The sequence below is a fragment of the Podarcis liolepis genome (genome assembly GCF_965112155.1).
Source record: "Podarcis liolepis genome assembly, chromosome: 13".
Taxonomy (NCBI): Eukaryota; Metazoa; Chordata; class Lepidosauria; order Squamata; family Lacertidae; genus Podarcis; species Podarcis liolepis.
In genome coordinates this window covers 38,499,758-38,525,120 of record NC_139573.1, presented here as the reverse complement: position 1 = coordinate 38,525,120, position 25,363 = coordinate 38,499,758, and the positions used below count along the sequence as shown (strand labels likewise).

At 48.7% G+C, this 25,363-nt stretch overlaps 1 protein-coding gene across 3 annotated transcripts; it reads right to left on the bottom strand.

The window, feature by feature from the left end:
- Positions 1-23,848, bottom strand: NR1H2 (nuclear receptor subfamily 1 group H member 2). Of its 3 annotated transcripts, none has more exons than XM_083470044.1 (10): positions 23,691-23,848; positions 21,166-21,293; positions 19,110-19,187; positions 18,627-18,749; positions 17,222-17,491; positions 13,911-14,155; positions 8,740-8,919; positions 6,140-6,239; positions 3,251-3,459; positions 1-647 (listed from the first exon to the last, which is right to left on the bottom strand). In XM_083470044.1, exons 3-10 carry the CDS (start codon positions 19,147-19,149, stop codon positions 501-503), a joined length of 1,314 nt encoding a protein of 437 aa, XP_083326170.1. In that variant the 5' UTR covers positions 19,150-19,187; positions 21,166-21,293; positions 23,691-23,848; the 3' UTR covers positions 1-500. The 3 variants fall into 3 exon arrangements, with proteins under 3 accessions (XP_083326170.1, XP_083326172.1, XP_083326171.1); XM_083470046.1 differs by having other exon boundaries at positions 18,627-18,746; XM_083470045.1 differs by having other exon boundaries at positions 21,166-21,854; positions 22,211-23,794.
- Positions 23,849-25,363: the final 1,515 nt, after the last annotated feature.

Below are 25,363 nucleotides of genomic sequence, written 5' to 3'. Positions count from 1 at the left end.
TTGGTTTGTCATGATCGGATTTATTTTTTATTTTTTCTGGGCATAGCCCGCCATACCAGGCCACTCCCTCCCCAGTGGGGCACACCTAGAATGTCACGTAGGGTGGGGTGTGTGTGTTCATTCTTCAAGAGCAGGAGAAATGAGTCTTTGTGGGGAGGGGGCAGCCCCCTTGCATTTTTCCCCTACGCACCCCAGAAGCACAAATGTGACCGACACCTCCCCAAAACCAGAAGCGGGGGAGGCAAGCTCTGTAGGAAGTACAAGTAGATGGGGGTTGGGGAGGGGGCGAGACGGGAAAAAAGTGCTTAGTAACCCCCTTGATGCAGTTCCTCTGGAGTCCATCAGTTACAAGTCCTAATGCTGAGGTTCAAAAGAGTCCGTAGAAGGATTCCAAGAAAAGGAGTACGTGCGTTAAGAGAGAAAAAGAGAAACAGAGAGAGAGAGGAGGAGAGACGTCTGTACGCTCCCCCATCTGTCCCCTCCCACCCCCCAAAAAATGTCTACTCGTGTACATCCCAGATCTCAGAGAGAAGCGGCGGAAGTTTCTTGTCTTGAAGACGCAAAGCGAAGACCTGCTCAGAGTGCACGCTGCTCAAGGTCCGTAGGCTGACCAGTTTCATCAACATGCGCGGAAACATCAGGTGGTCCTGAAAAAGCCAGAGGAGGGGGAAACACGAGGGTTGGTCAGGCACCCCGCCAGTCACGTTTGCTATTGGAAGGGCTATCTAAGACACCTAGTGGCTGGAGATATAATAGGGACATCGAGGTCCAGCTCTGAGGGCCTTCTGGCGGTTCCCTCACTGCGAGAAGTGAGGTTACAGGGAACCAGGCAGAGGGCCTTCTCGGTGGTGGCGCCCTCCCATCAGATGTCAAGGAAATAAACAACTACCTGACTTTTAGAAGACACCTGAAGGCAGCCCTGTTTAGGGTAGTTTTTAATGTTTGATGTTTTATCGTGTTTTTGATGTTCTGTTGGGAGCCGCCCAGAGTGTCTGGGGAAACCCAGCCAGATGGGCGGGGTATAAATAAATTATTATTATTATTATTATTATTATTATTATTATTATTATTATTATTATTATTTCAGGTTCATTCCCCCTCAGGCAGGGCTTAGAAAAGCTCCCTTCTGGAACCCTGGAGAGCTGACGCCAGTCAGAATAGACCAGTGTTTCCCAACCACTGTTCCGCGGCACACTAGTGTGCCGCGAGATGTTGCCTGGTGTGCCGCGGGAAAAATTAAAAAATTCGAAAGATTTTTTTTTTTAAAGTCAAATTTTCGATTGGGGCGCCGTCACTAGATGACCCCTGGGGTTCCCTCCCTCCCTCCCGCTCTGCGCCTCCCTCCTCCTCCTCCTCTGGGGAGGCCCTTCCTGGCTCTCGGCCAAGGCTTGGCGGCTGCCACTCACTCACTCGCTCACCCATCCCTCCATCCCTGCACCCGGCCTCTCCCCCTCCGTCCCCGGCGCGGGGGCTGTCGGGATCCGTAGTCCCCTCGCCCTTGGGCTCCGCGCCCGCGCGGGGTGCGCAAACTACGTCTCCCAGCGTGGCCTGGCGGGCCGGGCATTTTGTTTGAAGCGCTCTTCTCCCGGCCATGGAATGAGCGCAGCGGCGGCCGGACGGGCAGGGGCTCTTCCGCGCAGACCCAGCGCAGCCTGCCTGCGCCCCCGCGGAGATCGGGCGGCAGGATGGAGCCCGGGGATCCCCGCGGAGGTGGAGCGGCGGAGGCGGAGGCTGCCCCCCAGGTAGGGCTGCGTCGGGGGGGGGGGTTATTTTTGCAATGCTGCATCTGCGCCGGAGGGGACGCATCGGACCGCGGGGAGACCCCTTGGCGGGCGTGCAAGGCAATGCATGCGTGCAGGTGTTGCATGGAGTGCAGTGCAATGCAATGGCAACGCGGCACCCTGCATGCATGCATGCAACTTCCACCGGCGCTCCGGACTTGGCAGGTGAGGGGGGTCCCCAGTGGGCGGCAGAGAGAGCCGGGAGGGCGAAGGGGAGCCGGGGGGAGCAGCGCTGCTCCCCGAGCCGAGCCCGGGGGGAAACTTCGGCGTCGTTGCGCCGGGTGTTGGAAGCGGAGGCTGGCGGGGGCCCCTCACCTACAAAACCTGGTCACCTCTCATATATTTCGTGCATTGCATTCATCGCCCGCTTTCTCCTCCAAGGAGCTCCCGGGGGCACGCGTGGTTCTCCCCGTGTTATCCTCGCAACAACAGCCCTGCGAGGTGGGTCAGGCGAGTGGACCAAGGGAGCACCCAGGGATTGTCCTGGCCAGGTGGGGTGATTTGAACCCTGCTCTCTGCCCGGTCTTCGTCCTCATTTAGCCCCCACATGTGCATGACTGTGCATGACTGAGGTTTCCCCCCCTCATCTTGGCTATGGTGTGAGTCTGTGCTGTTAATTAATGGGGTTCTGCCTTCGGAGAAAATGAGCCAGCCCTCAAGGAGGTGATTATGTAATTTGCTAGCAATTCATGTCTCTCCCGGCGTGACGCTGCGCGCTGACGTCACGGGGCTGTAATGGTGGTGTGCCTCGAGATTTTTTTCATGAAACAAGTGTGCCTTTGCCCAAAAAAGGTTGGGAAACACTGGAATAGACAGTACAGTGGTACCTCAGGTTAAGTACTTAATTCGTTCCGGAGGTCCGTACTTAACCTGAAACTGTTCTTAACCTGAAGCACCACTTTAGCTAATGGGGCCTTCTGCTGCTGCCGCGCCGCCGGAGCACAATTTCTGTTCTCATCCTGAAGCAAAGTTCTTAACCTGAGGTACTATTTCTGGGTTAGCGGAGTCTGTAACGTGAAGCATATGTAACCTGAAGCGTATGTAACCTGAAGCGTATGTAACCTGAAGCGTATGTAGCCCGAGGTACCACTGTACTCAGCTAAATGGACCAGTGCACCAAGGCAGCTCCTCCTCCTATTCCCCTGTAACCTCAATTTTAGGGCCCAATGCTATTTTCCATTCCTTACTATTCCTTTTCTCTGGTTTTTTTCTTCCCACTGTGCAGGAGACGTAAAGGTTTCAGGATTAGGAATCTCTCTTGAACCCAGCAGGGGAACTAGCGGGTGTCTCACCAGCGCTTGGCCGCAGCCCAAGTACAAATTCTGTGAGGCGTCCAAATATTTTTTGCCTCTTGGCCTGCTCAAACGATTTCCCATCACATTGACTTCACCACCTGCCCTGCGCATTCATTGCCCCAGTCTTCCCTGCGCATTCATTGCCCCACTCCCCCACGCACGCCCCCACGACACCTGTGGGCGGTGGAGGCGGATATAAGAGCTGAGAGCCTCGATGTAGGGCTGTTGCAGAGCTTCCACCAGGCCGTGGTCCTGCACGTTGGGCCGGTCGGCTGAGAAGATGTTGATAGCGATGAGGAGGGCGTATTCGGCATCGTCAAGCTGCAGCTGCCGCATGGCCCGAGAGAACTCGAAGATGGGGTTGATGAACTCTACCTGCAGACCTGATGGTAAAGCAAGGAGGGAGGAAACAGAAGCTGGAGTGTCAGGGAAAGAGAACTCACCTCACGCATGGCCACACAGAGACATATATTGTCCTTTGGTTTCACCAGGCCAAATTAGGCCCACCATTCGCCCCCAATTTGCCTGCAAAGCCATTCTGACTAAGCCACAGCCCCCTGGTCTATAGCTGATGTCACCGTCAGGTGTGAGGCAGGTAAAGACATGACTGGGACTAAAGGCGGTGTCGTTGTTGTTGATTAAATTTGTACACTGCCCTTCATCCATAGATCGCAGGGCAGCTCACCACATAAAATTACAATATAAAAAACACGGAATATATACAAGAATAACAAAAACAAACCAATACAGTGTAACCTCGGTTTTCGAACGCAACCCGTTCCGGAAATCCGTTCAACTTCCGAAACGTTTGAAAACCAAGGATCAAAGGCCGTCAGCAAGTTCAATGGGGAAAATTGAGAAACGTGCTTTGGAAGCTGTTCAAAAATGGAAGCATTCACTTCCAGGTTTTCGGCGTTTGGCTTGTGAAACGTTTGGCAGCCGAGACGTTCGAAAACTGAGTTTTGACTGTAACCCCCTCTCCCACAACACATTTAAAAGAGCATGGGTTGTCAATCAGGGCCTGTATAGCTGAAGGAGCATCTCTACCCCCATCGTTCAGCCCAGACACGGAGATCTAGCTCTGAGGGCCTTCTGCCTGGTTCCCTCACGGCAAGAAGTGAAGCTACAGGGAACCCAGCCAGATGGGTGGGGTAGGAATAAGAAGGCGAAGGAGGAGGAGGAGAAGGAGAAGGCCTGGCTGAAGAGGAATGCTTTTGCCTGGCGCCTTAAGGTGTACAGTCGTACCTTGGAAGTTGAACGGAATCCATTCCGGAAGTCCGCTTGACTTCCAAAACATTTGGAAACCAAACTGTGGCTTCTGATTGGAAGCTGTGGAAGCCCCGTTGGACGTTCAGCTTCCAAAAATAGTTCGCAAACCAGAACAGTCACTTCCAGGTTTGTAGCATTCAGGAGCCAAAACATTCGACTTGCAAGGCGTTTGGGACCCAAGGTACGACTGCATAATGAAGGCACCAGCTGAACCTCCCTGGGGAGAGCATTCCACAAATGGGAGCCGCTGCAGAAAAGGCACTGCTGAGCAGCAGCACCCGAAAAGCCCTGCACAAAGTCCCAAGCATGGCACTTTGCTAGCTCTGGGATAAAGAAAAGCAATAGTAAGGGAAGCGCCTCACAGAGCTACAATTCCTAGAGTTCCCTGGGATTGGTGGTTAAACCACTCTAGGAATTGTAGCTCTGTGAGGGGAGTAGAGGGTCTCCTAACCACTCTCAGGACTAGACTTCCCAGGATTCCTTGGGGAGAGACTGTTTAAAGTAGTATGATACTGCTTTAAATGTATAGTGCAGATGAAGCCAGACTTGTGCCTGGGAAACATCTGGGAAAGCAGTGCAAGCAAATCCTCGCCAGAAACAAACTACAAGCAGAGACAGGAAACATGGAGATTGTGAAGCCATATTTACATGTTTGTTTCCCTCTGGCAGAAAAGGACCTCCTCAGAGTGTGATGCATAACAAACTGCACATTGAACAGGCAGAACAGAGAGAAGCCAAGCCAGAGGGTCTGAGATAGACACACCCTTTATTTGCTTGAAAAAAATACAAAATACGAGATGAACTCAAATCAACCCTAGTAAGGAAACCGACTGGATTCCAGATCTCTTAGTGGTACTGCCCCCTTGTCAGGCCCACTGCTGCAGAAAGAAAGAAGGCTAAAAAGGAATGTAAACTCTTGTCAAACATGCCATGGCAACACAGCCATCCTTAGGCTGTCCTTTCACCTGACTTGTAAGTAGATAATTGTTGATATGCAAAGGAATTAATGGTGTGAATCACCTGAAAAGCAGACCAACTCTTGATGCTCCAGGCCAGACAAATGTGTAACCTTGAATGCATATGAAAATCCTCAAACTGCCTTCTTAAAAAAACAAAAGAAGTCCCACTGCCCCCCACCCATACAAAAAACCCTTCAACTTTCAAATCTACCCCAAAAAACTGAAAGAAGAAAAAATGCACCTGCTACCTTTCCATTCAAGATACGACTTCTGTACTTGGGCAGAGTCTGCCAAAGCTTTGCTAATCTCACTGCAAAATCAGTGCTAGCAAGGAGATTCTTTTGGGAGAGGAGCTGCAACTCTGTTCAGACTTGCTGGGTGCTGCGATGCCCTGTCATTTCCACATCTAGCGAGAGGAATGAGCCTTGTGTGTGGCAAGAGCCTGGATGAGGCAATTGCTGGGGCTCCCCAATCCCTCGCTGTGCTTATTTATGACCCCCTGGCAAGGTAAAAACATGGGCAAAAAAGCAAAAGGTGCAACATACTTTTCTTTAGAAAGAAGCTCTTTCTTGAGCAGAGGCAGCTGTTCTGAAGAGAGCTTGACACAACACACAAAAACAGAATTTGTCGGTGTGAGCTTAATCTGACCTGAGGTCTGGGTGTGTCCTTTATCTGTGAAGTAGGACAGAAACGCTTACATACAGCTTCAAAAGGTATTGATCTTCCTTCCTGGTTCTTGGTATTCTTCTGGCCTGCCACTCTAAGGGGAAGAATTTTCTGGAAGGAGCCCCTCACAGCCCACACATACCTTCTCTCCTCTCCTTTCCCACCTCACCTGCACGGTGAAAGTCGTCCTTGCTGTAGGTGAAATCCTTAAGAAACGTGATACACTGGGTCTCGTGGTTGTAGCGTCTTGCCGTCTCCAAAAGCATGATCTGTGGAGGCAGGGCAGGGGGTGAAGGTGTACCCTCTCTTGGGAAAAAATTGTCCAGCATACATGGTACAGACATATATAGTCTAACTGACTAGGCCACATAAGTTCCAGGCACCTTTCCTGCCCTAAGTTAAACCCATTCTCTTCCTTCCTTCATCGTTTCCCACATTTCTGACAGAAAGCCAGTGTGATGAAGTGGCGAGAGCAGCCTTTCTCAACCTTGGGTCCTCAGATGTTCTTGAACTACAACACCCATCATCCATGACCGCTGGTCTTTCCAGCTAGGGATGATGGGAGTTGTAGTCCAACAACCACCTGGGATCCCAAGGTAGAGTCAGTTCCCTGGTAAGTGGGATTGATGGTTAAACTGCTCTTGAGAACTGTAGCTCTGTGAGGGGAATGGAGGTCTCCTAACAACCCTCAGCACCCTTTACAAACTACAGCTCCCAGAATCCTATGCGGGAAGCCATGACTGTTGCAAGTGGTATCATAGTCCCTTCAAGGTAAGGTGTGAAGGTGGCTTGAGTTAGTGAAACTTCGGTCCCATTTATTTCAGTGGGAACTACGTTAGTAATGACTTGATTTTAATTGATTCAATGGGACCTGTGTTCCACCATCTCAGTCTGAAATCAACACAATAAGAACAGTGGAAATATATATCAAACACAAACAATGATTCACACTGGCGGCGTTAGACCACTGTTTAGCATGGCAATCCTCTAGTGCAGATGCAAGGAAGCTCCTGTTTTTCACAGCTACAGTTTATTGTGCCATCCTAACCCTATATTGTGGTTAATGTTAACTACAGTTTGAATCTGGCTTCTTTCAAACAAATCGAAATTATTATTCATTACAGTGGTACCTCGGGTTACATACGCTTCAGGTTCTGTTAACCCAGAAATAGTACCTCAGGTTAAGAACTTTGCTTCAGGATGAGAACAGAAATCGTGCTCCGGCGGCACGGTGGCAGCGGGAGGCCCCATTAGCTAAAGTGGTGCTTCGGGTTAAGAACAGTTTCAGGTTAAGTACGGACCGCCGGAATTAATTAAGTACTTAACCTGAGGTACTACTGTACTGTTTGGGCCAGCATGACACTGTAGTTTAGCAAAAGCAGAAGCAATGGCTTCTAAACTCCTCTTTGTGGCTGTTCCGGAGGAGGAGGGGTGAAGGGCGACCTCATAGATTCCAGATCCAGTCAAGTTTATCCCTGTAATGCTAAACTATGGTTTAGTGCAAATCTAGATCCAGGAATTCTGTTCCCACAATAACTTTAAGACATTCACTGAGCCGGTAAACACATGTGGGGACTGTACCACTTCAGATGCATTGGACTGAATTGTGCTCCACCAAAATAATAATAATAAATCAATGCATTCGGAAAGCTAACATTTTAGCGCTAAGACAGAACCATTCTCCCTGAAATGCTGGCTTTCAACGCCCACCTCCACCCCCGGATTCAATCACGTGAGCATCCCAACCTACATCATGCTAAATCTAAAACCATCACCAGTGAGAAATCCAGCCTCTTGTCTTGCGCTCATTTTACTCCCACACACTGCAATTACCCTCAAGTTGCTTTCACAGCAGAATTTCAGGCCTTGTTTGTCCCTGGAAGCAGCAGTGCAGGCCTGCTGCCACTGGATTAGGAATAAAGGAAACTGCTGCATATATCTGAAGGAGCGTCTCCACCCGCATCGTTCTACCTGGACACTGAGGTCCAGTGCCGAGGGCCTTCTGGCGGTTCCCTCGCTGCAAGAAGCCCAGTTACAGGGAACCAGGCAGAGGGCCTTCTCGGTAGTGGCGCCCGCCCTGTGGAATGCCTTCAACCAGATGTCAAAGAGATCAACAACTACCAAACTTTTAGAAGACATCTGAAGGCAGCCCTGTTTAGGGAAGCTTTTAATGTTTGATGTATCACTGTATTTTAATATTTGGTTGGAAGCCGCCCAGAGTGGCTGGGGAAGCCCAGCCAGATGAGCGGCGTATAAATAATAAATAATAAATTATTATTATTATTATTATTATTATTATTATTATTATTATTATTATTATATATTAAAAGCAGAAGATTTGTCCCCATAGCATCTTGTTGGATTGCAGTGACTCTCCAGGGTTTAAGTCAGGAAACTCATTCATACAATCGATTAAGCCGCCCTTTTTACCGGCAAATGCCGGGAACTGAAGCTGCAGACTTTAGCATTAAAATCACTGGCTCCCCTACCAAGATTCTGCTTCCTGGTTCTTCACTGCTGTGGGATCTGCTGGATCTTCCAATCCTCTTTAGCTAGGTAAAGAGAACCACAACTTCCGGGACCGGAAGCAATGTTTCTAGCTGGCTTAAGATGCTAATGCTGCAGTCCTGACTCCACTTACCTGGGAGCAGACCCCAGTGAATTCAGCGGGACTTACTTCTGAGCAGATACGGTTAGGATTGCGGCCATATAATTTGTAAGCGACGAGTCGGGAGAAGCAGGAGACGCTCTACCCCCGCTCTTGCTCACCTCGATGGTGGAGGCTTTGAGCAGCGCAATCTGGTCCTCCCGCGACAGCTGTAGGAAGCCAGGAACCTGCTTGGCAAAGTCCACAATCTCCTGCACCGAGATGATGGCCAACTCTGTGAAATGGGCGAAGCGCTGTTGCCGTGCTTCCCGGCTGTTGGGATCGCTGCCCATAGGCCAGGGCTGGTGAGTAGCAGGCAGGCAGGCAGGGGCAGGAGGAGAAACATGGAAGGAGAGAGAAAGAGAAAAATGAGGTCAGTCCAGGGCAGGAGACCCTTAACAATGCACAGGTTTCACTGATGCAATCCTAAGCCTTACCCCCAAACTGCTCTCCAAATCTCTCACCCACCCTCTATGATCAACAAGGGGGGTGGGAATCAACAAGACAAGAGCCTGGATCCCTTCCAAACAAGATCCAGAAACCCATGCTCTCCAACTCTCCCTTGGTTATTCTTCTTAACCACCAGGATTACCATGACTCTCCCCACACATCCAGCAAAATGTACCCATTGTGAGTACATTGAACAGGGCCTGGATAGCTCAGCTGGTTAGAGCGTGGCGCTGATAACGTCAAGGCTGCAGGTTCAATACCCATAAGGAACAGCTGCATATTCCTGCACTGCAGAGGTTTGGACAAGATGATCTAGAGTTCTATGATTTTATGATTCTTGAGTCAAGAAAACATATTTTGTGATGAGGGGTGGCGGCAGAGGAAGAGGATTGAAATGGGAGGGAAATCAGGGGTAAAAACAGATTAAACATCCTGGCTCCAAGGACCCCCAAAATTATGCAAGATGTTCTATACGTCTAGTAAGCTCAGGTGCGAGTCAATGTTAAACACAGCACTTGCTGTATACATCACTTGTTTAACTAACCTATCAAGGCAGATTGAGCAGTCCATGGGACTCTCAAGAGTCTCCTCCAGCACCATAATTCAGAAGCACCAATTCTTCAGCAATGGGAGTATGGGCGTGCAAATTATGTGAAGTTCAGTTTTTGTTTCTTGTTATCAGGATAAATAAGCATCTTGGTTCAAGATAGGAAATGGGGATACTGGTCTGGTTCAGTAGTCGGGCCCGTCTCTGAAGGACATGCCTTTTACAGTGGTACCTCGGGTTACATATGCTTCAGGTTACATACATTTCAGGTTACAGACTCCGCTAACCCAGAAATATTACCTCAGGTTAAGAACTTTGCTTCAGGATGAGAACAGAAATCGTGCGGTGGCAGCGGGAGGCCCCATTAACGAAAGTGGTGCTTCAGGTTAAGAACAGTTTCAGGTTAAGAACGGACCCCGGAACGAATTAAGTACTTAACCCGAGGTACCACTGTATTCCCATTTGAACACGTTTATTTGTGTTGTGTTGGGGTAAGGAAGACCAGCTACAGAGCCCATTCCAATGTCTCTAGAACCAGCGAAAATGGGTGCGGAAGTTGACATGTATGCCACATGCTCCTGCATCCATCCTTTAACGAAGGATGACGTCTTCCTGAGCCCAGATCCGCCCCCCTTGAAACTCACAGCCCTGCTCCCATTGCCAGAAGGCTTCCCCACCCTGACAGCCCTCTCCACTTTCTTTGCAAAAGTACGGGGCAGAAAGGGCTGCTGGAAACAGAGAAGTGTCTGCTTCTCATTCTCTCCCCCCCCCCCCGATCTCTTTTATAACCTTGCTTTGGTGCAGGCAATTTAAAAGTACCAGTCATCATGTGTTGGTGAGCAATGAGGGGGCGGGAGTCTGCCCTGGGACAGGCGATGGGATTTGCAGGGAAGAATGCATTGTAGTTGGAGCTGGAAAAGGGGAAACGATTGGGGAAAGGGGGACATTCCACAGACAGGGTGTACGGGAGCATCTGGGAGATGGGCGGCAGCCTTAGAAATAAAACCACAGAAGTTACAAGCCAGCAATGTATAGATGTTTGTTGCTGCACTTCCATGCTGACTGTGGAGAAGAAGAAACCGCCAGCTCAGCAACCGGCATGGAAATGCAGGCGACTAGTCTCTTAGCAGGCTGGTTAAAAATAAAATAAAAGAATTGGCTTTCCACCAAGCTGACTAGTGGAGCAGGGAGGAATAGAGTGATTCATCCCCTTTCTTTCAGCCTGCTAAATTTCTTTTTTATACTTATCAGGTTTATACGTTTCACTGATTTTACAATCATTTTGACATTTCAAAACTTGACTTCCTTCCCCCTCTTTCTGCAGTTCCTTAAATTTATTTTTAATATCTTCTGCATATCCAAATTAACTTCATTTGCTCATTTCTTCATCCTCTTTAAATATACAGTCATGCCTCTTGTTACGTTTGCTTCAGGTTAAATCTTTTCAGGTTGCGTCCCGCAGCAACCCGGAAGTACCGGAAAGGGTTATTTCTGGGTTTCACCGCTTGCGCATGTGCAGACGCTCAAAATGACGTCACGCGCATGCGCAGAAGCGGTGAATCGTGGCACGCACAGACACGGGTTGCGTTCTGCTCATGTTGCGAACGGGGCTCCGAAACGGATCCCTTTCGCAACCTGAGGTACTACTGTATACCCCTATGAAACTGCAGGTTATCACAATACTGTCATCCTGCCAGTGTTCTTATCTGTTTACAATTTATCTGCAAATATTCAATAAACCATTTCCATTCTTTTTATAAAAAGTTTGTTATCTTGATTTCTTACTCTTCTGGTAAGAGTTGCCATTTCTGCACATTCCATAAGTTTTTGTATCCATTTTTCCTTTGCTGGGACCAGTCTGCTAAATTTCTGGGCTGGCTGGGGAGGAAGAGACTTGCCTTGTGCTGCAGAAAGCACAGAAGCAATGAGGTGATGGGAGTCCTTCTCAAGCACCTGCATGGGAATTTTGGTCGCCTGTGGCAACCAGGCAAGTTGTAGAATACAAGCCTTGTCTATGGGAAGGCACATGCATATGGAGAAAGGGATCCTTATAGCCAGGGATCAGTGTGGGCATGTATGCGTGACAGGAAGCATGAAATGCAGCTTTGAGTGCTTATACAGTCATACCTCGGGTTACAGACACTTTAGGTTGCATTTTTTCGGGTTACGGACCGCCGAAACCTGGAAGTACCGGAATGGGTTACTTCCGGGTTTCGGCAGTCGCACATGCGCAGAAGCACCGAATCGCAACCCGCGCGTGCGCAGACACACGGATCACATTCACAACTCAAGCGTCCACTGTACTGCCCCTGTCCTCTCAATTTATGAAGGCTTCCGAACTAACCTCAATCTTCCCCTGACTAGTATAAGCGTATAAGCCATGTTCCTGTCCCAGACTGACACAGAGGTTGCATTTGCAAGTTATGGGGATAAGCCACAATGAGCCTCAAATTTGCGTGCTCCCCCATTTTGTCCAGAGTAGCCAAAAGGAGTCGTCCGGAAGCTTTTGCCCCCATTTTAGACTAACTACAGCTTGCAGCGATGTCCAAACAAAGACAAGCCATGGTTAGCCGTAACTATGGTTAGTGGAAACAAAATCTGCTGCAAACCATGGTTTATGAAGTTGGCTTGTTTTCACAGACTATAGTTAAGGCTAACCGCTGTTTAGGGTTTAAATATAACACTAAACGGTGGTTAATCTCCTCTTTGTGGATGTCCCAGAGGATGGTGTGTGTGTGTGCACACAACTTCAAGTCCTGTTTCAGCTAGTCCTGAAAACCTCAACTCGTACCCAGGCTTGACCTTAGCCAAAAGGCTGAGAAGCAACCATGGTTTAGTGTTGCATTCAGCTACTGGAAGAAGCCCCTGGAACAGCATATAGCAGCCTCCACTTTCTCAGGACCCTGGGGCTCTCTGGAAGATGCAGTGGGGCTTAGTAGTGTACCTTACAAGGCTTACACGAAGGAGTCAAGTGCAACGTTCAAGGTTTCAAGAGCAGAACCAGGCTAGAAATAATAAAGTAAGGTTCAAGCCCTCCCAAGTCTGGGGTTGGGCCAGGCTAAAGCTACGGCCAGGCAAAGAATCACAGACACCGAGAGACAACAGGACTGCTCAAGGTGCCCCAACTATAAAATTGGAGAAATCGAGAGATATATAGCTGCACTGGCAGAATATCTCTTCTTTCTCATATCCAAAAATGCAAGAAGGGCTTTTACACTCGCCAGAAGCTTGGCTCTGCCCTCGCCAGTCCTGGAAGGATCCTTTTAAAAAGCCCCATATGCTCAGAGACTTTGCACCTGTTTATTGGCGGATATAGGAAGCCCAGAGCACTTGTTCTTTAGGTGTCCCTTTTATGAAGAGGCACATACTGAGACCATTGATCCCTTGCTGGTGAGGCTTGCAGACCTCCCGGAAAAGCAAAAATTTGACCTTTTCCTGTTAGGCAAAGATCATAAGACGGCCCGGATGGTCACCAGATTCTGTGTACAGATCTGTAGGCGCAGACCATCCCTAACTCAAACTAGTTCGTGAAGAAAATCCCCAAACCTGGTTCCATAGATAACTCTGGGCCATCTCTCTGCGGTAGCTTATCTTAAAGTTTTAAGTGTCTATACACTTATCACATTTATATATTTTAAATTTATTGTTGTACATTGTTTTAAATGTTTGTTTTCCTTCTGGGATTGTACCCCCAAGTGTGTTTTATAAGCTGGTCTCTGACCGTAATAACTCTATCTATCTATCTATCTATCTATCTATCTATCTATCTATCTATCTATCTATCTATTAAAGTCTGGCATTTCTGGAGCATCAGAGCTGGGACGTGATACGAACGAGAGCTGAACGTCACATAATTTGCACGCCCATACTCCCATTGCTGAAGAATTGGTGCTTTTGAATTATGGTGCTGAAGGAGACTCTTGAGAGTCCCATGGACTGCAAGAAGATCAAACCTCTCCATTCTTGAGGCAATCAGCCCCGAGTGCTCACTGGAAGGACAGATCCTGAAGCTGAGGCTCCAATACTTTGGCCACCTCATGAGAAGAGAAGACTCCCTGGAAAAGACCCTGATGTTGGGAAGATGGAGGGCACAAGGGGAAGGGGACAACAGAGGACGAGATGGTTGGATAGTGTTCTCGAAGCTACCAGCATGAGTCTGACCAAACTGCGGGAGGCGGTGGAAGACAGAAGTGCCTGGTGTGCTCTGGTCCATGGGGTCACGAAGAGTCGGACACGACTAAACGACTAAACAACAACAACAACAACACTCCCATTGCTAATATCGTCTTCGATTACCGTGACTTTGGGCTGGTCACTGAAGCTCCTCTTGTTGCACTGCTGTTGCGCTGCTACCAGCTGCCGGATCATGCCCTCCTGCTGGGGCGTGAGGGGAGCTGGTTCGGGCTGGGGCAAAGAGGGGTCGCAGGGCAGAGGCGGGACTCGTAGAACCTCGCCACCGCCCCCCTCGCCTCCCGACGCCCCTTCTCCCTCCTGCTGTTTACGGATCTTCTTCTTACGTATCTGCTCTTCCGACAAAACACCTAGAGAGAAGGAGAGGGGAGGAGTTATTGAGATCGGGTGGAATCACAGAGAGACATCTCAGTTGTTCCTGCTACATCCTGGTATGCCCCACGGAGGACCTTAAGGTCCATAAATAGCAACACCCTAGAGCTCCCGGGCCTAAGGAATATGATTAGCCTCAACCAGAGCCAGGGCCTTCTCAACACTGGCTCCGGCCTGGTGGACCGCTCTGTCTCATGAGACCAGGGCCCTGCGGGATCTGATTTCTTTCCGCAGGGCCTGTAAGACAAGAGTTGTTCCGCCTGGCCTTTGGCTTAGAACCAGTTTGATTCCCTCCCCCTCTTTCTTTTTTCCTTTCTCCTCCTGTGAAGAGGCTGCATTTTAATGTTGTATTTTAATCTTGTTTTTTAAGTTGTATTTTAATCAACTTGTTTTTATTATTCATTGTTAGCTACCCTGAGCCCGGTCTTGGCTGGGGAGGGCGGGGTATAAATAAAATTTATTATTATTATTAAAATTTATTATTATCAGCATCCCCAATCCTCTGACTCAACCTCTGACTCATCCTCTGAAGTCCCTGGCTGTGAAATGCCTCTCTGAACTTTGCCTCCTGCAACCATTACTAACATTTAGACACGGTGACACATCTTCCCTATCTGTCCAACTTTCTAATTAACATGAACTGCCTTTAGAAGTGAGTTTTTTTGGTAACCAAATTGCTGGTTTCTGTGTGGCTCAGACTCCAGATCCCATGTGCCCCAGCCAGCATGGCCATTTTTCAGGGATGATGGGAGCCATAGGTGCCCGGTCACCCACAAATTTTCCAAGAGGGGGCGGGCACCCACAAAGTTCCATGTAGCACGCCGCACAGCCTTGGGGACCCCCTGCTGTGGGGGCAAGCCGGCGCACCTGATGGGAGTTGTAGTTTAGCGATATATCTGGAGGGTTACAGATTCCCCCCTCCCTGCTCTGTATTATTTTAAATCAGGCTTTCTCAAACTCGGCCCTCCAGATGTTTTTGGCTTAACTCCCATGATCCCTAGCTAGGAGGACCAGTGGTCAGGGATGAGGGGAATTGTAGTCTCAAAACATCTGGAGGGCCAAATTTGAGGAAGCCTGTTTTAAATCTTCTTTTTTTATATAAGTTGTTTGTCGCCAGCAGTTTACAGTGGTACCTTGGGTTAAGAACTTAATTCGTTCTGGAGGCCCATTCTTAACCTGAAACTGTTCTTAACTTGAGGTACCACTTTAGCTAATGGAGCCTCCCACTGCCGCTGTGCTGCCACTACACAATTTCTGTTCTCATCCTGAGGTAAAATTCTTAACCCGAGGTACTATTTCTGGGTTAGCAGAGTCTGTAAACTGAAGCGTCTGTAACCTGAGGTTTCCACTGTATAATGTATTGCTACAGATGCACTTTCGCTCCAACGAGAGCGCAGCCCCACCCCTTCCCCTGGGCTTAGGAAAGGCAGAGTCTGTGAGGACGGGCTGGTTTCACAACCACAGATGAATGGCAGCAGTTCTCCCTCATGTTGCACTGATCTTCGGAGAGCTGTGGGACTTCTTCCTGCTTTCCGAGCATCTGAGATGTAACACAAGGAAGATGAACTCCCATCTCTCTCCTCAACTGCGGAGGAGGTCAGGGGCTCACTGAACCCCCATCCCACCCCCCAGTTATGTTGGGCGACAGCATTGCGTAATGCCATAAACCCCTGTCTCCCTCTCTCTGGAGGGAACACAAGCAGGGGAGGGTCAGAACAAGAACAAGAGTTGCCAGGAGCTACTGACAACCAGTGCTTGCAATCTTAGCCTTGTATCGAACCAAGTTCTACTCAGAGCAGAAACTACTGAAGTTAATGGACCTAAGTTTGCCACGTGGGCCTTGTTCGCTGTCCAATTAGGCACACAACAGGGCCTTTCAATGGTGGCCCCCTACTTGTGGAATGCCCTCTCTGGTGAGTTGCGCCTGTCTCCATCATTATTCACTTTCGGGAGGAATCTGAAAACATTCCTGTTTACCCAACATTCCTGTGTACCTAATAATAATGTTGATTTACTTGAATGGCTCTGATAATGGCTAAGCTTGGATACAGCCCTTAACCTTAAGGATACCTTAAGTATCACCTCTTCCCATACAAACTGAACCGGACCGTGTGCCAGTCATCTGAGGGCCTTATCTATGTCCCCCATTGCAGAGAGGTTTGGAGAGTGGCAACAAGAGAACAGGCCTTTTCTGTGGTGGCTCCCTGACTGCAGAATGCTCTCCACAGAGAAGTTCGTCTGGTGCCAGAATTACATGTCTTTAGGGGCCAGGCAAAAACATTCCTCTTTGCCCAAGCCTATGACTATTAAATAATCTGATGGCCCGTGAAAGTGGGGAAGAGGACTGTTATTATCGTATTTTTCGCTCTATAAGACGCACCTTTTCCCTCCTAAAAAGTAAGGGGAAATGTGTGGGTGTCTTATGGAGTGAATGCAGGCTGTGCGGCTATCGCTGAAGCCAGAACAGCAAGAGGGAGAGCTGCGCAGCAATCTGGCTTCAGGGATAGCCGCGCAAAGCCTCTTCAACAACATTTCATTCAGAATATTTTTTTCCCTTGTTTTCCTCCTCTAAAAACTAGGTGCGTCTTATGGTCAGGTGTGTATTATAGAGCGAAAAATACGGTAACTATTTTATTATTTGTCTGTCTGCCATAATGGCTTTTTTATGTTTTTATTACTGATGTTCTGTTGTACATCACCCTGGGATCTTTTGATGAAGGGTGGTATATAAATTGTAATAATAATAATAATAATAATAATAATAATAATAATAATAATAATCTGGAAGTTGTAAACTACGGTGAAGTCTACAGTAGTGGAAAGGTGGGATATAAAATATTTAAAACAGGGCTGGGGAACCTCCCGATTTTGCCGGACTCCAACTCCCATTATCCATGCTGGCTGGGGCTGATGGGAGTTGGAGTCCGGCAGGTTTCCTCCCTGGGCCTGCTTAAAAAAGAAAACAAAGCAAGCCAACAAATTCCATTTTTGCCCCTTTCGCCCAAGCCAGATCTCAGCCGTGCCTCTTCTTGCCGACTACTCACATTCCTCTCGCATGCCCGCCTGCCGGCACTTCTTCAGGCGGCACTCCTGGCACTTCCGGCGCATGTACATGTCCATGTGGCACTGCCCGCTGCCCTTGCAGGTATACTGCGCCCCCTTGATGACGCTGCGCCGGAAGAAGCCCTTGCAACCCTCACAGCTGAGGACGTTGTAGTGGAATCCCGAGGCTTTGTCCCCGCACACGCTGCACACTTCATCACCCAGCATCTTGGGGGCAGGGCCCTTCTTGCGCTTCCGGGTCGGCTCCTCAGCTGCAGGGGGGAGAAAAGTGGCTTAAGAGAAGACTGTGACCCGCCCCCCCCCCCGGCTTCTTGGTTACGATGTCCGCATTGGGCACCATGCTATACTATGATCTGGCACAGGAGCAGGGAACCTGTGGCCTTGCAGATGTTGCCCAACTTCTGCTCCCATAAGTCCCTGCCGGCATGGCCGGGGATGATGACAGGAGCTGTAGCCTGGCACCAACTGGAAGGCGGCAGGCTCCCCATTCTTGGTTTATTTATGGAGTTGTGAGCCAGCCTCACCTCCTCACAGGTTCACCTGTTGCCTTCCTCCTCCCACTTGGATGGAGGGTGGATTTTAAGGACTTTCACTAACCACAGTTTTGTTGTTGTCTGACCCAGGAAACCGTGGTTAACATTAACCAGGCAGAGGGCCTTCTTAGTAGTGGTGCCTTCCCCTGTGGAACACCCTCCCTTCAGATGTCAAGGAAATAAACAACTATCTGGCTTTTAGGATATAGTGGTACCTCGGGTTAAGTACTTAATTCGTTCCGGAGGTCCGTACTTAACCTGAAACTGTTCTTAACCTTTAGCTAATGGGGCCTCCTGCTGCTGCCGCACCGCCGGAGCACGATTTCTGTTCTCATCCTGAAGCAAAGTTCTTAACCTGAAGCACTATTTCTGGGTTAGCGGAGTCTGTAACCTGAAGCGTATGTAACCTGAAGCGTATGTAACCCGAGGTACCACTGTACATCTGAAGGCAGTCCTGTTTAAGGAAGTCTTTTAATGTTTGATGTTTTATCATGTTTTTATTATTCCGCTGGGAGCCGCCCAGAGGGGCTGGGGAAACCCATGTGGATGGGCGGGGTATAAACAATAAAATTATTATTATTTATCATTATTATTGCTATGTTTGGTTCCAACAAGCCAACTTCAGAACCGGAGGCTGAAGTAAAAAGCCGCTGGCATTATTATTTGCTGCCACTGAGCGATTTTTAAACCCACAATTGTAAAGTCCTTAAGGAACAGCAGGGCCACAGAATCATAGAACTACATAGTTGGAAGGATCATCTCGTCCAACCCCCTGCAATTCAACGCAGGAATCAACAGCCAAAAAAATTCAATTAAAGAAATACAAAGCCGTCTACATTCTTCTCAAACTCACCCGCACTGTGCGTAGAGCTCTCTCCATCGTCTGTGCAAACCACCTCGATTTTCACAGTGCTCTGAGACTCTGGCTTTTCCTTTGACCACTCGTCTTTGACCTGAGAAGCGGGCTCCCCATCTTCTGTGTGTGTGGTGTTTTTTTTTTTTGGGGGGGAGAAAGAATAGCAATGGAGAATGAGGCAAGGAAGTGAAGAAAAACCAGAGTTATATTGTTTTCTTTTAAAAGCCCATTGTCCATTCAGTAGTAGTGGGCTGTTTGGTGGTGGGGAGGGGTAGGCAAGTGGTAAGTACCGTATTTTTTGCACCATAACACTCACTTTTTTCCTCCTAGAAAGTAAGGGGAAATGTCTGTGCGTGTTATGGAGGGAATGCCTACGGGTGGCATGCCTACGGATTTTCCTCCTCTAAAAACTACATGCGTGTTATGGTCGGGTGCGTGTTATAGAGCGAAAAATACGGTAGGTTTCAGAAAGTGGCTTACCCAGTGGTAACTGAAGTTCATTGGTGCCCGTTTTGGCCATCTCAGGGTGTCAGCCACAGCAGCATTGCATAGCCAGCCCTGGAATCAGGCAGACAAACAGAGGCAGATCAGCCAATTTAAGAAACGGCTATATACCAAGTTAAACCACAGGTCCATCTACCTCAGTGTATTCTGCTCTGACCGACAGCAACTCTCTGGGCTTTCAAGTAGGGGAGATCCCCAGTCCTCCTGAACCAGGGACCTTCTGCACCTCTCTTTAGCAAGAGTTAACCAGCAAAGGTTCACAAAGGTGGTGTAACTCTTGAGCAACCCCCAATTCCCCTCCTCAGAGCTCAAATTTCTCGAGTGGTTTAATACTCAAGTCTCTCTTTATAGGGAATTCTGGGAATTGTATCTGCGGGAGGCGAGGGCAATAGGGGGTCTCCTAACCATTTTCACTCCCCTTAGCAAACCACAGTTCTCAGAGTTCTTTGTGGGGAAACCCGAGGCTGTTTAATGTGCCACGACACTTTTAAAAATGGATAGTGCCAATGTAGGCTTCCACCAGCCTGCTTCCTCATTTCTCCTCCATTTCCATGGAAAAGGGAGAAAAGCAGCATTTCCTCATGTTGCATCTTGGAGGGTTGGGGGCAGGGAGGAGGTGATTTAACTTGATGGGGGAAATTTGGTCCGCCTGCCATTTATTTCTGAAGGGTGGCAAAAAAGTCCAAAAACAGCACCTGCTTCCCGTTATCTTCCTACGTTCAAGGAGGGAACGAAGGGCTTCTTCTGGCCTACACCTGCTAGCTCCTATGAGAGCCAGCCCAATGCATTTTGCTGCCTGAAGCGGCACAGGAAATTAAACCAACTTCCGTCTCTGAGTCAAAGGCCACAGCAGCCCAAGGCTGGCCAAATTATTAGATACCTGAGGCAGAAAACCCCATAGGGGCTTCTGCCTGGGAGCAAAAAGCACAACAATACATTTGCTACCTTTACATGACATCCAAAAGAAGCCACCTGAGGTCATATTTCTCTGCCCAATGGTAGGGCCAGTCCTATCTCCCGCCATGCTGATGTCCATCACCCATAAATTCAAACTCTGGGTCACCCTACGTACTTTAAAAACCATCGATTCAAGAGGGATTAAAGAAGGTACTTCTGCATTCAACTTCTCCTAAAATGAAGGTAGGGAGGCTGCTGCGTCAAGATGCAAAGACGGCTACTAGTTTAGACAGCTCTAAAAGCGGATTTGCACAAATTCATGGCAAGCAAATTTACTTCTCTGAGCTGTGATGGTTGAATCATGGGCTTCTCAGAGGCAAAGCTCTCCTTACGCTCTTATTTTCTACTCCAGAAGTTTTTTAGGGGGCTCTGAGTCTTCTTCACACACTTCTGGAGCCTTCTCCCCAAAATGGTCAGCACAACGTCAGAAGGTATATTATTTATAAGGGAAGAGGGGTGATCATTTTGACCTCTCTGTACCCAACAACTATGCAACTTGCCCATCCTTTCGTTCCACTCCTCTTTTCTTAGCTGAGATTAAACGAGTTTGGATTCGGAAAACCTTGGGCTTTTCCAGCTCAGCCAGAGTCCAGCTGAATCTTAAGTCCCTCACTCCATTGCAACTTATGTCAGCGTGAGTCCTGAAAAGGGGTGTTCCAGAGGCGTTGTGGGGATGAGGCAATGCAAGGAGAGACTTAACGCCTGTTCAACTTGGCCATGCAACCTAAATGGACCCAATCCTCAACGCCTGAGTCCACACTCGCCTGCTGGCTCAGCTGGCAGCAGCCTCCTCCCCAGAGGTTCCTGAACAGAATTTGCAACAGGTTAACTTACACCAGCCTGAGATACACCACCTTCCTATAGTTAGGATTGCTCTGATTGCCTTTTGGTTCCATATTTCCCTGCCCATGAAGTTTTCTCTCTCCTACTGTTTCACTTACATGTTTTACAGCTTTTCACTGATATATACACACACATGTGTGTTCTCTCTGTGACACGCAAACACATTGAAACATTTCCCACCCACTTTTCCCCACGTACAATGAGAAAATACAGACTTGCCCTTAAAACTCACCTTTCTCCCCACAGTGGGGAAGAGACTCAGCTATTTGACAGCCACATGGCAGGGCTTATGGGGCAGAAGCACGGCAGTGGGGAGGAGGGGCAGTCAGCCAAACAACAGACCTGGGGGCAGGATGCAACCTGAAAGGGAAAGTGGAGACAGGTATCAACATATCCCCCTCATTCTCCCATGCGTTCTACACATGATGGATGAAAGAGGGAAATTCCCTCTTCCTCCTCGTTTGACACACTAGCCATTTACATTTTCCGAAAAAAGGGTCATCTGGTCCAACTCCCTGCGATGCGGCAATCTTTTTGCCCAATGTAGGGCTCAAACTCACAACCCTGGGATTGAGAGCCTCATGCTCTACCAACTGGGCTATGTTAAACGACGTACACAAAGTTCTGAGCTAGCTATGGAGATCCCGACAATCTCAAGAAATACGCAGAAGGCAGGGGTTGCAAATATGGTACATGCCAGCTGTTTCTGAACTACAACTCCCATCATCTCTGCCCATTGGTCATGCTGGCTGAGACTGATCGGAGCCACCTGGAGGGCACAAAGTTGGCTACCCCAGCTGTAAGGAAACTCAGCAATACTATCGCCATCCCCTGTGAGTTCAGAGGTGAGTCAAAATGGCAGAAGAGGGAGGTATGAGTAAATTTAAGGGAATTCCAAGCTTTGCAGAAGTGCAGGAACATCTTTGGGACACGGGTGGTGGTGTGGGTTAAACCACAGAGCCTAGGACTAGCCGATCAGAAGGTTGGTGGTTCGAATCCCCGCGACGGGGTGAGCTCCCGTTTCTCAGTCCCTGCTCCTGCCAACCTAGCAGTTCGAAAGCATGTCAAAGTGCAAGTAGATAAATAGGTACCTCTCTGGGGGGGAAGGTAAATGGCGTTTCCATGTGCTGCCCTGGTTCGCAAGAAGCAGCTTAGTCATGCTGGCCACATGACCCAGAAGCTGTACGCCGGCGCCCTCGGCCAATAAAGCGAGATGAGTGCCGCACCCCCAGAGTCAGTCACGACTGGACCTAATGGTTAGGGGTCCCTTTAGGAACATCTTTAGAAGGGGGGAAAATCACAACAGGCCAACGAAGACTGTGCATGCTCAATGGCTGTGAAATACTGACTGGCTGGGGTGTGTTGAAGGGACAAATGTTGGGGTGAGGGCATTCAATTTATTATGCTGGAAGATAGCCGACATCCTGGACAGAAGTTGCACTTCACACTGCAACACGGTGTTGCAGTTCCCAACTTATTCCTTCCAACCCACACCCAGTATTCCAGATGGTGGGGGCTGGCGTAAAGCGGCTGTGTGGCAGAGGCAAGACTCAAAGCAGGAACTCCCAGATTCATAGCTCAGCCTCTTCACCACTGAGCTGCTACTCAGCATGGCATTTTGTTCCAACGCCACAAACCAGAGCAGGTTCCAACTGCCTATAACCCTTGGCATAGCTTTCAAAGGCTCTGCCATTCCCCACAGCAACTCTCTGTCTCTCTCCAGGGCCTTTGAGGACTTATAAGGAAATCAGCCCTGAGTGCTCACTGGAAGGACAGATCCTGAAGCTGAGGCTCCAATACTTTGGCCACCTCATGAGAAGAGAAGACTCCCTGGAAAAGACCCTGATGTTGGGAAAGATGGAGGGCACAAGGAGAAGGGGACGACAGAGGACAAGATGGTTGGGCAGTGTTCTCAAAGCTACAAACATGAGTTTGATCAAACTGCGGGCGGCAGTGGAAGACAGGAATGCCTGGTGTGCTCTGGTCCACGGGGTCACGATGAGTCGGACACGACTAGACAACAACAACAACAACAACAACAACAACAACAAATTGATGTCTCTTCTTTTCACTTCCTCAGTGTGCTTGCTGGTGGTGGGGGGTCTCAAACAGGGGCAGGTGGTCTCTTGCAGATCAAACTGAAAAGGCGAAGCCTATTCTCCCCCAGATGCCATTACCCTCCTTGGAAGTGAGGCATCCCCCACCCCTGGGGATAGCTGGGTGGGGTGGGGGTAAATCTAGTAAATAAAAAGTAGAAATTGTAGGAAGGTTTTGACAGATTTTTCTGAGCGCTTAGGGTCAAAAGAAAGTAAGTCAAAACAACATTCCGAATCTGCTGGGCATAGCCAGATGATGATGACAGGTGGGTGTCCTGCCGCCCCCTAACATAAATCCCGACTACGCCTATGCCCGAGATCCTTGCTGCGCAAGTGCCATAATTAGGGACCCTCGGCGCTCGCCCCGCTCAGCGAGTTTGCGATCCTAAGTATAAAGCCCCTCTGGACACGGCGGAAGTTGCCTCCGAGCAAACCTTGCAAGCGATGGCGCAGCAAACCGCTGAGATCGACTGCCCGCGCCGAGCCCCCGGGGTGCGTGAAAAGGGGGGGGGTTCTCTCTTCGCCAGATGTTGGCACTTTCTCGCGGAGACCCACGCACTTGCGGGTGTGCGTGTCCGGCGGCCCCGATCCCAGCCCCCTCCCCGCGGATCCGTCCCGGACCTCGCGGCTACCTCTCGTGCGTCGCAGCCCCGACTTTTACCTGTCTTTTCTGGCTCTCCTGCAACCTCTTCTCTTGGGTATCCAAAAAAAGTGAAAACACTGTCTCGCACACAGGATCAAGGCGCTTCCGGGAACCCTTGCTAGGCGTCACTTCCCTTTCCAGCCTGGGAAACCACCCCTTCTCCGGCAGGCACCTCCCCACCAGCGCAAGGAGCCGTGATCTGCGCGCACCGGAATATCCCGGAGAGGGAGAGGAGAGCTCCTCGGGTGCGCAGTAGTATTGGGAGCAAGTCGCAATCCTGAAGGGCCATTGCATATTTTTCCCCAGTCACGCAGGAAAGCGGCGATTCGGTGGCTCCCTATGATAATGTCGAGGATTTCACGTGGATCCGTCTCCAAAAAACGCTGGCTGTGTAACTGCGCGCACAACATAACCTTGCAAGCGAACGGCTTGCTCCCAAAGAATCCTGGGAAATGTAGTTTGAAGGCGTTGGGAGTTGTAGCTCTGGGACGGGGCTAAACTACAGTTCTCAGGATTCAGTGTGTTTTAAATGTGTGTGTGTCCCTTGTTTGTGTAACTGCCTTTTCTCCTCGTAAAACTGTCTAGAAGCCTATTTTGGCATTCAGTGGTATAAAAATTCATAATAATAGTAAATAGCAATTCACCCTCTTCAAGAATAGGCACCATTATGGGGAGAAAAAAATATATTATGGACTATTACGGGTTATGCTGCTGAAATTTCAACGTCGTGGTTCCTGCTTTTGTGCAAAAACAGCTGAGTCCCCTGACACCCTCAGGGTTACTGTGGATAAAATGAGGTGGGGAAGAGCGACGCATGCAAGCCTGAGCTCCCCGGAAGAAAAGAAGGATTTAATAAAGATCAAAACTCTTCTCTCCAGTTCAGTTTGGTCTTTCACACTCACCTAATGGTGCAAAAAGTCTTCCAGAAGCTTTATTGTTATTACAATCCTTTCTCTTACTAAGCCCTCAGTGAGCAACATCAGATTTTATCTTATTGCCGGTTGTTCTATGCACAGAAATGGAAAGATGAAGAAGTTCCCACCAAAGAAGAATGGAGAAGCAAAGTCACGGATTGTGCTGAATCAGCAAAGCTAAAATAGAAGGACTTAATGATATTTTATGGAAGAATGGAAGCCTTTTTCGGACTATTTAAAGAAATGTTATAATATGATGAATTCGCGAGCGGGATTTGAACTATGAGCAACAGAAATAATGAAAGATTATTGTGGTTATGGTTATGATATAAATAAGTGAAGATAGGGTGTGTGAGATAGAATAAAAAAACACGGGAAAAGGGATGGGAAGTCGATAATACAAAATAAAAAAAAGAATTGTGTATTGGAATTCTATGTGAAATTTGTGGAAATTTAATAAAACTATATCACTGCCGGTCGTTCTAAATGCCAGCGTTTCTTCGAATGAGATGGAGACGTCTCAATTGGCAGACAAATTACATCATTTTCTCAAGGCCACCAGTGCTTTTTGTTGTGTTTTCGTCTTTTGGGACTTCGCAGGGCATTGATCTCTCGATACCCAGCCAGTTCAGCTCCATAGGTTTTATACAGTATTCTGATTTTGTTCTGTGAACCGCCCTGAGACATTCGGGTACTGTATAGGAAGCTGTATAAATTCAATAAATAAAAATAAATAAATAAATAAACTCCTCACCGCCCTCTCCTTCAAGCGCAAAG

Excerpts from the sequence above, each read along its gene's own strand:
- NR1H2 (XM_083470044.1), bottom strand. The coding sequence starts at position 19,149 with ATGGCCAAAACGGGCACCAATGAACTTCAGTTACCACTGG. Across the intron at positions 6,240-8,739 it reads TCAAAGCCTCCACCATCGAG|ATCATGCTTTTGGAGACGGC; the intron begins GTGAGCAAGAGC and ends CTGCCTCCACAG. Across the intron at positions 648-3,250 it reads TCCGCCTCCACCGCCCACAG|GACCACCTGATGTTTCCGCG; the intron begins GTGTCGTGGGGG and ends TGGCTTTTTCAG.